At 40.5% G+C, this 13811-nt stretch overlaps 1 protein-coding gene across 5 annotated transcripts in view; it reads left to right on the top strand.

Annotated features, from left to right (window-relative positions):
- Window positions 1-13811, top strand: part of LOC125013580 (SPHK1 interactor, AKAP domain containing) — a 116349-nt gene that overhangs the window by 91326 nt on the left and 11212 nt on the right. For all 5 annotated transcript variants that reach the window (XM_047594370.1, XM_047594372.1, XM_047594367.1 and 2 more), the window contains 3 exons: window positions 699-809; window positions 13193-13252; window positions 13645-13785. In XM_047594370.1, the coding sequence (XP_047450326.1) occupies window positions 699-809; window positions 13193-13252; window positions 13645-13785 (312 nt within the window). The remainder of the gene's footprint in view (window positions 1-698; window positions 810-13192; window positions 13253-13644; window positions 13786-13811) is intronic.

The following is a 13811-nucleotide window of genomic DNA, read 5'->3' as shown; positions in this document are numbered from 1 at the left end:
GCTACGTCACCTTCACCTGGCCAAAAGCCTACACAGATGGTCCATTCCAGAGGGGGGCATGAGGGAGCATCGTTTCTCACTAAAAATACATAGTGAGAACAAAGAACGTGCATGAGGGTGTCATATGTCATAGTAATTGCATGAGAGTTATTTTATCCATTACTTGAATTTAATCTTTAATCTGCCGGGCGTTAGCGGTACTATCAACCGTTTCAAATCCACACAGCAGCTAGTCTCTCTTCTCCATCTACAAATAAATAACAGCCCCATAACAGTTATTTGTGTGAAGGGAATCTATTACTTGGTCCTTGAAATGGCAGGCTCAGTATGTGACACAAATCTGTCAGAAAGAAAAACATTGTTCTGTCGCTGAAGAAAGCAGCTGTGTGACTGCAGGTTTCATCCTCAAGGCTTCATTAACATGTCGCTCCAGGAAGGGGACAATAGCTGCCACATATATAATGCCCAATGTCTTGTTAGGTGACAGAATATTGATCTTGTGCTGCGGACACTTATCCTGAAGTAAAGGTTCCAGGGAAAGGTCAATAGATCCACCTCATTCTGAAGGGGAAACACAGAAGCTGGCGGATGAAAGTAAATGGGTGACTCAGAAGGTGTGTGTGTTTGTGTAGAGTCACGCGCTCCATGTGTGTTTGTGTTTAGAATGCGTCTGAGCAGAGTTTGTCCGTGTGCTGCAGGTGCTGGGCAGTAACAGTGTGCTGGACTCTTCAGAGTACTGGCTGAGGAATGAGAAGGCTCTGTGTAGACTGGGCCTGCTAGATGACGACTCGGAGGGCAGCTGCACCATGGTGAGTAGCATACTGAGAATGATGAAACACGTGCACCGCTTTGGCAACAAAGCCAGACCAAGTCAGCTTTGAGTTTGGAAGCTGCGGGAGGCTTGATTGTTTCCCTGAATGGCAGCAAGCAAACAGCTTGAAACTTGAAGCAGAAATGGTTTGATATGACATTTAAAAACCAATCTGCTGCCGCTGAGTGGTTTTAGGCAGGATGATGGCGGGGAAAATGTTAACAGCAGGTTGCTGGTGTTAGCTGGTTGTGACTCAGTTGACAACCTTCGCTTATATGTTACTGTGTCTCAAACCTCATGCATTATGTTGACACAGGAGATGTACTGACATTACTAAGTAATGCATTCGTAAATTATTACTGTCCTCTAATTTTGTGTTTGTGTTTAAATACACTATTCCCCTGACTAAAAGTCTTAATATTTCAGTGAGACATGTTTGTGACCACAGCATGAAGCAACAGCTCATCTGAAGCGTTATAGAGAAAGATGGAGTTCGTGTTCAGCTGATAAATGTAGCTGAATATCTGTGATTTTCTCTAGAGTTAGGTTTAGGCTATGCTCACATGGACAGTAATGTCTCTGATTACAGATTCCAGCTCAACAGTTTACATGCATAATAAACAAGATCAAACCTTATGTGAGGTTCTGCCATCACACAAATATAACCGAAGAACACATTTTTCTTCCCAACTGTATTGATGATGTTGAACTCATTTAGTAGAAAAAGACCTGACCAAGACAGACTTAGGTTTTCAGTGGTACTGCACACTGATTCTAGCTTTGTTCATCTTGTCAAACTCACTGTTATGATAATAATTTCCTATCCCATTATTTACCCCACTCCCCTATACTGGAGGAGGCAGCCACATGAGACATTTTTATATTGACTGAGCTATTATTATAACCCTAACCCTATATGAACAAGGACAATACAAACTTCTGATGTTGTAAGCTGGTCCTGATGCTGTAGTTTCATGTGAATGAAAAGGAGGACGTGGTCGGTGATTTGCATTTTTGACTATGCACCGGAGAGGTGGCATTTATAAATATGATTTCAAATATCATTTCTCACGAGCACTTTGCTGCTTGAGCATTACCAGAAGACTTTCTGTGAGTAGATGTAATAAACTATGCAGCTGGATTCGGCTTTCTGGTGAATAAAAGCTCAATTTGGGGGGAGGGGGTCCTCTGTAATCAAATTATTGTCTGCTTTTGTAGAGCTAATGCATCACTGTTGTGTTAATATATTTGCACTCTGTAACTCTACCTAACGTTAGTGCTTGCATGTCTACCTCGCCTAAAAATAAAAGTTAAAGCAATTGCACTGAATCTGTCCGACAGCAAACTGCACAGCTGTAATCATTTGTTTACCTCCGTGCATGTGTTCACAGATTTACCAGCACTAGGTCTTCTTCTGCAGTGCTTCCTCTTGACGCGATACTCTCACATTGCTTTGCACTAATATGAATTCCATTTTATGATTACTTTATCATTATCACCATCACACCCAGACGCCAGTGCAACAACACACTAAAGCAACTTGCTGTACACACATAGTAAACCACGTTTTACCATTTTAATAGTCACATTAGTCATATTTAAGTCACCATTTACAAAACACATGACATTTCTGTCTGGGTACATTTTGTGTGACTGTTAATGAGCCGTTTCTGTGCTTACTAGACGAAATGCAAATAATTAAATTATGATGCTTATTTGAAATGACATGCAATGTGTTATTTTACAAACAGTGTTTCTGGCTGAAGGCTCTGAATACATTAAGTCAACATATAGTTTTTAATCCCCAAACGTCCTTCAGGGTTATGGCGTCATTTAAAATGCTGTCAAATATTGCTGTCATGTATGAAAACACAATGTTAATGCCGATGAATTCAGGAGCATTAGGAGAACACTGAACAACCATGGTGTGCAGGACAGAGTGGTAAGAACCGATCTGCTGCTCTCCAAAAACAACATTTCTACTATCTGTACTTTTCTAATCATGTGGACGAACATGCAGACTAGTGTAAAAGTGTTTTATAGACAGGTGAGAATAGTTCAGTTTAAATGAGAGGTGTCATGTCTGGAGATTAAATAATTCTGCATGCCAGCATCAGAACCTGGTTTGACAATAAGTCCACATACTTGACCCACTCACAGGTATGTGCAAATGATTCTTTCTTTTCTTAAGCGGTACTGTACACTAGTTGGATATATTTTGAGGAAATTAAAAGATTTGTATTTCTGGGATATGTTTGTGGTTTATTTGACACGTACACCGTTGGTGGGTTAGGCAAGGACATGGGAGCATGTGAGGCTTTTAGCTGGTATGTCCACACATGCTAATCCTCACTGTCATCCAGTGTTCACCTTAGATCGCACACCCATTTTGAAATTGCATGAATTACAGTCAGGATTATCATCTGTCAGTGGCTTGCTGATCCTCGCAGAGTAAAGACAGCCATTTAAACTTTTGATTGCATCACTTCAATTTTTACAGCATTCATTTTTTTATGGCATAGCATAAACTGAACCAGAAACTAGATCAGCAATTTAAATAAAACATCTTACCACTGCATCAAGTCTCTGTGTTTCTCAGGCTCTACTGTAGGCTGGGACTCATTATAGAAAAGTAGCTTCAGTACATCATCAACTGTTTCTGATATATTCACCCACACAGTGGTGGTGGCCTAATAATAACTAACTGTGGATTTCATTCACTTCAATTCATTTTTAAATCAATTACATATTTATTTGTTATTTATATATTTTTGATACTGAACAGCATCATCTCTGAGTCAACTTGCTGATCCAGGTTTAATTGCATCAACAGGATCAGGCTCTTCTCACAGAGAGATGCTGATACCTCTAGTGTTAATTCATTTCTCTAGAGCTGCTTTCCAGCTATGCTTCTGACATGGCTCTAGGGATTGACCAGTCAAGTCACAACTATTTTGATCCAGGCTGGTAGTTTCACTAGATCTATTGCCATGCCATTTGCTAGAATCATTTATGTTTCCTTCAGGGTGGAGCGCAGAAACTTGGATCTTCCTTCAGGGTTTCATCATTCTTTTCAAGGACTTTGGTTTACGACCAAACATCTGCAAAACTAATGGCATTCCCATCAGCTTCAGTTGCCTCAGCTGCATTTAGAGCCAATTTGCTAAATTTGGATAGTGAACATGATAAATGTTCTGAACACGGGTGTGTAATCACTGATGCTGTGAGCATTTTAGGCCACCGTGTTAGCTTTTAGCTCAAAGCTTTGCTACACAAACACACGGCCTCTCAAAGCTGCATGGTTCATTTTAGTGCCGCTCCTGTGCATCTGTCATTTTATAGCACAGTTAATGCTTTAACAGGGGGATACATTAAAAATGAGTGTAGACAACTAAATGGTGATTAAACGCAGCAAATTACATGGTGTTTGACCCGTATTTCAGTGACACCACTAAAACTAAAAAACTGCATTTCTTATTATTTTGAGTTTATCTTGTAATTTGTCATTCTCTCCATCCCTTGCTGAGCTGGTTTAATTTGTGTAAATACCATCAACACACCGCTCTTTCAGCATTTGCCCATGCTGCTCCTTTATAGATGCCTAGAGTGTTTGGTAATCATTACCAAGATAACAGGAATAGCAGTAATTTAGCAAAGAGCACCGTTCTCACACACTTGTGTCGCACTTTGGAGGTGTGAGCAGCCGCCTGCTGGATTCAATATTCCTAAACCCCCCCAGATACAAGCATTACTCTCAAGTCGTACACAAGTCTGAGACAACTGTGTGGATTTTATCTGCAATCTTTTCAGATTTTCTTTTATACCTCGTAGGGCAGATGCTCTGTACTCACCATCACACACAATCCTGTAAAGTAAATGTATTCCTCCTTCCTCATTTTTTACTTGGAATGCTATTTGTGTCGACTGTCATTTCAAAAACAAAGACATCACCGGTCCCCTTGTCAAGTCCCTACCTGAGTTTGGGATTTAGGGGTTGTATCCTTTTGTTCTTGCCATGCAAAAACCAAGCAGGTGCATCTTCACACTTTTTGCACAAACTAGACGATGGCTGGCTTGTTTTCCTCGCCCTGTGTCTGCTTTCCATGAATCAGAGGGAACTTCAATCCGAGTGCGAACAGATGTGGCCCATCCTCCCGCAGCATCGCTCTTGGACTTTGACGTGACAAATTGCTCCACTGACGCTCATTTCGTCAGTCAGCTTTTCAGCAGTTTACGGAGCCAATCAGTGAAATGGGAATGACGACACTGTGAGAGGAATGAATCGATCTGTCGTTGCCTTAACTGTACAGGAAGTGTGAGACTCTGAACGCTGATGCAAAGAGAATGAGAGGATGAGTCAGAAAAACGCACATTTCACTGAAAATTGACATGAACAGACTACTGTGTAATTTAATTTAATTTAATTTAATTTTAATTTCACATTCCTCTTTCTTTTCTTTGGGCTGGCTGAACATTACAAATGGAAATCTGACAGTTTAGGGTTATTTTTTATAGACTGGAAATTATTCCAATAGGCCGAGTTTTCTAAGGAATGTTTGTCTGGAACAATGAAAGAAATAAAATCAGCATGTATGTATTCAGCGATATTCCCATCTCTGAATACATACATGCTGATTTTATTTCTTTTGTCCAAAAGTAGTTAGTGCGTGAGTCCAAAGACGGCGAGTCAAATAAAAGATCAAAGCTCAGGATTTTCGCCGTTTCACTCCATCACTTCATCACCACCTCTGGCTGCATCATGTTGTCACCTTTGATCGTTCACTCATGTTTTAATGCATGAAGTCACAGACTGTCATGTTGCTGTGATAGTCACGCTGAATTTTATCACACCCCTGAGTTGTCTGACAGGGTGAGCATTTTGGAGAGGAAAGCAGTCCCTCATATTTTCCATTTTGCGAGGCAAACAGTTACCCACTGTTTGCATATCGTGGATGGATTTCCGTTTTTTTTTTTAATTTTTTTTTTTATGTGCTTATTTAACTTGCATTCGTATAAACTATGTGATAAAACAGAGGTTTTGCTCATATCATGAACAAAAAGACCTGACCTTCAAGGAAAACTCTGTGAAAGTTACATAAATTCACTAAATGATGTTGCTGCTTTTTAGAATTAAACTTAATCAAAGCACTTGTTTTCAAACGCGAGAAATCTATTACCTGACTAAAGCTACGACTTAGCCTGCAGAGTCTCTCCTGAACACCCTCCGTTCCTCTCTCCCATCCGTCTTCCTGCTTTGAAATGAACTGCAATCCCTGGAGGAGAGTGATCCATTCATCACCAGATTCAAACACTTCACACTCGGGTAGTGTGTTATGTCCTGGCCTGTCCCTTCCTGGCCTATAGAGAGGGAGAATAGAATAAATACGCCGTCAGCCGCGGCAGGAGCGCTGACTTACAGCAGGAACGTAGCAGGAAGAGACACTCTCCTTCCTCCTAAACTTAAACCTCCTCTCTAAAGTTTTTACTTTAGGCTCCTTCACTTGGTGCAAAGCTGTGGTCTAAAATTGATGCCTCATTTCTTAAAAGGAGAAGCGAAATGAACATCTTTGGACAAAAAATGGGTTGAATTTACATTCAGCCCATTCAAGTGATAAATTAAAAAATAGTCTGTAATAGAGGTGGATTTATCTGCTCTCTGCCTTTTCCCAAAATTGTTTTTTTTAGCTGTGTTATAAGAATCACTCAATATGCGGAGGCACAGTAAGTAAAACGCAGACTGGATGTACCTCTTTTATTATTGTACAGTTGATGGTGTAGACCTTAGTCATCTTAGACCTTAGTCAAACAGAGTCGTATATTAGAGGGAGTCTGGCCAACTCAAATCATGGGCGCCATGTTAGATACATTGGAGGGAAGATTCTACAGTGTAACACTGGGGCGGATGTGCTATGTTGAAATAAATCGCTCATATTCACCATTAACGGGCCTATAAATGTCATTACCAACATCTGTTGATATGTAAAAGGCCTTCACTTAACTCACTTATCCCAGGGTCTACTTACTTTAAACATCTTAAATGAGCTGTAAAATGCTTTGTAGCCCAATCACCTCATCAGTCGTGCAGCTGTGTTTACCTTCCCCTCAGTCTGTTGTGTTCATGAGTTTGAAATTACTTAGAAAATTAAACTAGTCTTATCATTGTTTATTCTTACTAATTCTATTTTATCACAGTTGATTTTTAGTTATGTTATTAGTGTTTTACATGGATTTTTCATTTATTCACCTTTATAACCACTTCTTACTGGATAAGGAGTGTTTTAACATATTTATTTCAGTTTTATTTATTTTTTATGTACTTGTAATTTCTTCCACATCTGACTGTTTTAGTCTTTTAGTTCTCCAGTGTTTTCTCGTGGGGGCCTGCCACGACTGGGGCTGCTCCTGTCTGCCCGTGGGGGTGGTGTCCCTCCGGTCCCTTCAGTCCCTTCGCACTTCGCACTCCGCACTTAGGAGTGGGACCTGCCTCTCTGCCCGGGTCTATCTAAAAACGTAGACAAAGAGGCAAGGCGAGAAAAATAGACAGACCTCACCTGTAACGGGACATATTGTAACCATATTCTCTTTAATCAGGAATTACTTTTTATATGCCAGTAGTAGATTACCAGGATAAGACTGCACGTTCTTTGTGTCAGGCATTAATGTTGTGTTAAATCACATTTAAAGCAAGGATATGTTTTTCATCTACATTCACTCCTACTGATAAAGACAAAAAGCTTATTTTTGTGATGACACTTTGCATTAAGTGGTGTGAAAAAAATACATCTCTGCACTTCTGCAAATGTGTAAACAACACATGAAAATGTATGCCTGTCAAAGATGCCAGGGCTGCTCAGCATCGACCGCTCATTCCTGCTGTTAGCCATTTTCATCAGAGTTCCTTCTTCCCTTGTGTGACTCTATTAACATGTCTATGTCCGCATTAACTGATACATTTGTCACCTCAGTATGTATATACTCTCTAGAGATATTATACTGTACATTCCACTGTTTTCCACACATTTTCCACATCTATATCACTCATGTGGTGACAAGAACCAGGACAAAATTTGATCCTTGCTATTCTCTTCAGCCCAGCACAGCTGTTGAATGAGGCACTCACATTTGGATGGATGCTTTTAACATTTGGACTTAAGCAGAGCACAACTGACATTTATTCAACTTTTTAATTTTTACTTTTTCAGTAGGAAGACAATTCAGTCAGAGATAAAACAAACAAACAAACAAAAAAACTTCATGTGCAGCATGTGTAATTCCATCATGCAGCCTTTCCATTTACGCTCCATGGACAGCTGATGTTATGCATTTTATCAGCACATATTTCAATGTATGAACACAAAATGAGGCTGTTTATAGTCACCAGACTGTGGAATCAGCATGCCTGTCTGGTTTCTGCACCAGCACTGTTTTGCTTGTGGGTTGCATCAGAGAATTAATATGGCAGAGTCACAGAGCCATGATGTTGTTTCCCCCCTAACTTCATTTGAATTAGCCTACACATAAAACGGATTATAATTAAAGGTGCCAGCTAATGGGATAAGTCAAAACACATTACCACACAAGGGGCTATGTATAGTTTCATGACCTCAGAGTGAGAACGTGCTCGTATTTGAGGCACCACAAGGGATGTTTTCCATAGAGCAGCATAGAGATTCAGATGTGTTCATGTAGGTCCTTATGGATGACAATACTACTAATGCAGGGTAAAGATTTTATGATCAGCCCAAATATAAATGAGCTGCACATTTTTTATAACCTTATAATCCACCTGCTGCCAAAACCCCATTTATTATTTCAGTTACTCTTTAAAGCAGCCATTTACTGTTGTCTTTGGGAAGAAAGACTGCACACAAAACAAAGTATAGAAAGGGTAGACTACTCAGTATAGCAAAAGTATGTTTTTTTTCCAGTCATGAAAAAAAGAGAAAAAAAGCTGCAGTTAAAGCAAAAAAGAAAAAGAAAAAAGTCGACAGAAGGACCACGAGCAGCAGCTGTGTGTGGGAGGATCAGAGTAGTGAAATGAAAGGGGGGCTGCCAAGGAGGAATGAAGCTTTGATGGACAAAAAGGAGACAGAATATTTGTAATGGTTTCTCATTTTGACCACGACTGTGCACATAATGCCATACTGAAACAGCAGATAAGTTTCTGCGTAAGCTCTGTTTGTGTGTGTAGTAGAAAGAAATCTGCCTGCCCGGCAGTTGGGCCAAATAGGATTTGATGCATAAATAAGCTGGGACAATTGAACCCTTGTGGGTATGTGCCTGTATGTGTTGCATTGTTAGGGCCTTGGGCACGCACTCAGTTTACCTCCAATAATAACAACAGAACAACAACAACTTAGCTGGCTATTTGGTGAATTAAGTCACGGAACACATGGTGACATGAATATTCCTGAAGCTGAACTATAGCCTTGAAATAAATTGAAACCATTACCACATCAGTATCAAGAAGGTGTGTCCAAACGTTTTACAGTATAGATCATTTATAAGTGACAGTGAGGAATCATATTATCATTCCATTAAAAGCAAAGACTGTATGTAAGGTGGACAATTCACAAACAACCACAAAACTAATGCTGATAACATTTGGTTAAATCAATCTTTTTTCAGACCTTGATTAAATAGTTGCCATTATATTAACACATCAGCTAACTCCGGCTACCCTGGTTGTCAAGGTACATACATAATTACATATTTAATGTGACCTTTATTATAATGCCAGTGTTGCCAAGTGAAAGTGAATGAAAAATTAAACCAGAGTGTCTTTTAGCCCAAGCAAGCGTTGAACAAGGTGATCATAATCTTGCAGATAATTTTCATAAGTGGAAAACACTGTGAAATGGCCACAGTTCCAAGAAAAAAGACAGCATTGACATAGTAATTTCATCATCCATTTAAAAACTGAACCAGTGAAATAAACACATAAGAGTGACTGACTCTTTCCAACGTCACATTGTACCTTCATAATGCTGGCTCCCATTGGTAGATGAATCTTAGTAATTACAAAGACTATTTTCCCACATGCTACCCATCTATCTATAGGTGTTTGTTAATTAACAAACACTATTTGTGTAATACATGGCAGAATTCAGATGGGATCAAAAAGATATTTGCCTCTCAGCACTGACTACAGCACATTCTACAGGAAGTGAAGATCTGTACAACCAGTCAACCTGAAAACCCAGCAGGCCTGCCTTCACTGCAATGAAGGAGACATTCTTATTGTGACGCTGCCCACAATATAAACTTAAATTGGGTATATTCAGTACCTTCATATTAACACAGGACCACATGATAACTTTTAAGTGAGAAGTGTTATTATTCACAGCTTTGTTGAGCATTTGGCTCAACGTTTTTGCTTTCTGACAAAAATGGTTCACCTGGAAACAGGTCATATTTAGCAATCCACCCCCTATTGACAAGTTTTAACTAATATAATTAAGGATGAGTGGAATGCCTCATCAACCTGCTGTTGTCTAGTTCTGTAATGGAACTGATTCACTGTTGATGGAAAGGAGATAATAAGGTTATTTCCAGTTGCATTTATCAGTGACTAGCTGGACTAGCTAAACATAGTGGAGCATTTCCTGCAAAACAAACAAAGAAACGACCCAAATATTTCCATCAAAATGTAGAAGACAAGGAGAAAATAACGATTTAGATCATTTAAGTGTCCGAAGACTGTGCTCCAAATGAGAGCTAGCCCTCTCTGTGGGCCCATCTACAGGGTATGTTCAATAAACAGCTGTTTGCTAATGGTTCATACTTACCTACTTGTTTATAGTATGTTTCTGCTGCCACTTAGTGGCCAAAAAGTCAGTTACTGGAAATTAATTGACATCGTTTTGGTTGCTGCTAAGCTTAAATATAAGAGTAAGATATGTCAGTGACATGTCAGTCAACTCTACAACAGCTTTACAACTGGTTTATCACTCTCATCTGGAGCACTAATCACGACGCGTCAAGTGTGTTACTATTCTTGCACAGTATCAGTTTATTATGATGCACTATTGCTTCACCCTATCTGCCTCCATATTTCTGTTCTTCCCTCATTCTTAATCTGTCCCATCTGATGTTTACGTGTTCAGTCCTTTAGAGACTAGCTAATGTGAGTGTGTTTTGTCTCATAGCTATGTCTGTGAATGCCTGATAGAATCAGAGCGTGTCCCTGGGCTGGTGTTGTCGTCAGACGACTGGATGGTCCTCTGCCTCCCAAATTTAGAACAACTGCCTCTTGGCTCTCACCGTCTGATGGGGTTAAATTGCTTCAACCCTTTTCAAGGTCAGAATCATGGATCGCCTCGTTTTGCCCGTGTGTTATGTGCGGGCGATTTGTTGGCAGCAGGGGAAGGTGCTGCTGCTGCTTTCACTGGCATGGTTTCCAGTATCAGCACAAGTGAATCGTGCTGAGGTGCTGCTAAGCTAGCATGACAGACTTCCTCTTCACATGTAATATAGTTAAATGTCAAACTGAAACCCTTTAACTTGTCCACATTTATATCCGGATACTTTAGATGAAAGAGTAACTTGATCCTGCAGAATGACTAAAACATGATTTAAATGGGTCAGCAAATGGTAATATGAGGCCATTGTCTTCGTGTTTTGTAAATGCTCTAAATTAATCTGGGTCCTGGGAGTACGCTGTTGACATTTAATAGCTATTCTTACTAAAAGGTCTTCAACGCACTCAGTAAACTGATCTGAAACTCCAGACAAGCAAATGAGCATACTGTTTTTAGCTTTCAGCGGGTCGATTGTTATGAGGGAAGTAACCTCTTGGTATTCAAATAAATGATATCAGTGACACTTGCAGTCCATGAAAAGCACAGAAGTATTTGATCAGAGCGAGACCGGAAATATTCTGTCATTGTCAGCTGTCAGACATTTTTTTTTTACACTTGGCTGATTCTTTTCAAGCTGCAATGTTCATCACATTAGCCTTGATAGTTTGAAAATATTATGTTTGGCTGGAGGGCACCAGATGGAAGGTGAGGGGGAAATTGGCCTGTTTCGAAAGTGGCGCATTATCGCTTCAGCTGAAGGACATTTCATCCAATCTGACTGCGCAGACAGGTTTTGCTGTTCCCTGCTATTGTCCTTTTCTTTTTACTCTCAGCATTTTCTTTGATGAAGGAAACCCGGACAGCCTATCAAAAGAAGGGAACATATTCAGGTTGCAAAATCACAGCATGGAATATAAACTCCTGAGTACATTGACCTATTTTTTGAATCGGTAGCTAGACAACAGAAAACATGACATGATTTCCAATAGAGGAGTATAAGAAGTAAAGAATGAACTTTTTGATGCCTGGTCTGTTTCTGCTTCTACATCATGCCATGACTTCCTGGAAATAGATCTAATTTTACATAACGCAGATAAATGATGAACAGATGAAAACCAAGAAGAATATAAGCTGTCCCACATGCACTGTTTAGACTCAAGCTCAGGTTCTTCAAGGGAAATGATTTCAAACAGTGATATGTGTCAAGATGTGATTATATGAAACTATATATATTTCTATTTCCCAGGTCTAGAGAGGGGTGGAAAGATAAATGGAGAAGGCAGAGACACAGCAGGATCCCACCTATGCGTGTTTTGCATTGAAAAGAGAGTGACGCTTCAGTGACTCACATTAGGACTAGATTTCAAAGACAAGCATGCCAGCATATAGACGTTAGGATTATATAGAAATGTATGTATTCCTGACTGAGATGCAAACATATCCTTTCCAGGAGAGCGCTTCACAGTACCCTGCACAAGCATGTGGAGTATGGCTGCTCTTGTGGGAACTAACCCCCCTTAAATGCCGTTGGAGCTGTGCTTTATTCATTTAGCAACACACGACTAACTCGCCAGCTTAGATCAGAAGCAGTTTGCTGTAGAGTCAAACAGTGGCCGCTGGACAGTCCCAGGCTCCCAGCACTGACACAAGGGCTCCATCATAGACCATTAAACCAGCAGCTGGAGGCGGGGGCGTGTGAGGAGACGGCAAGACTGACAGAGGTGTCGTGAAAGAGTAGAAGCAGAGAGACGGAGGGTGGAAGAAAATCATTTCTGGTTTGCACCTGCTGATAGCAGCCTCTGAGATGAGAAAGCCCTCTCAGAGAGGGCTCTGCCAGGGAGAGACACTTCCATGGGGTGGTTATCCAGAAAACAACAGACAGCTGCTGTAGTGTTTAATGGTGAGCCACTGAGAGTAAAGCTGTCATTCTGTCATGTTTGTAAGATTTCCACCAAAGAAATGTCAGCTGGTAAGGTAGTCTGTGACTTTACAGCATTCGCATCTGACATCTGACACGCTTTTTACTCCACTTCTTCTCGTTGGAAAAAACATTCACGCAGTCTCTCTCTTTATGTCTCAGGTCTGTTTTGTTAATCTGGACCCTCAGAAGACAGACTGCCGTGATGACAAAAGCATCAAGGTGAGCAGACTCTTACACACTCCTCTGTTGCCTCCTCTCGTCCCTCCTCCTTGCTCTGCTTTTCTTTCCTGCCTACTTTCCGTCTCCCTGGAACTCTTTTTCATTGCTTTTTCTGTCTACACATTGGCTCAGTTGCCATGGATCCAAGATCATTACCCAGCATTAGAGGGTTGATTTGTTTAGGTAATATGCAGATTTTACAGACTTTTACAGCTGGTGGTGGGCGATCAATAATCATTCCACATGGTTCTCTCAGAGGAACAGTTTTGTAATTATGTACCTCTGACTTGGAACCAAAAAGAATATGGTTATGTTAAGTTTTGAAGTCACTTGACGTACAGCTTTTTTGTGATCAGCCACCATTGTCTCTGAGCTCGGCATTTATCTTGCAGAAATTGGCCTCAGTGTCTCCAGACCTGCCTAAGTTCGTTGAATTACTGACTGTCCACCAGCCGAAGGAAAATGAGATCCTGCTGCTGGGTGGCCTCGAAGCATCAGACACTTGCCAAGCACACCCACACTCCCCCCCTCAGGTAAGTTTGCAGTGATCTTCAGTGAA

The sequence above is a fragment of the Mugil cephalus genome, chromosome 9, assembly GCF_022458985.1.
Source record: "Mugil cephalus isolate CIBA_MC_2020 chromosome 9, CIBA_Mcephalus_1.1, whole genome shotgun sequence".
In the NCBI taxonomy this organism is placed as follows: domain Eukaryota; kingdom Metazoa; phylum Chordata; class Actinopteri; order Mugiliformes; family Mugilidae; genus Mugil; species Mugil cephalus.
The sequence above is the reverse complement of the archived record's forward strand: the minus strand, read 5'-3'. Positions and strand labels throughout refer to the sequence as shown.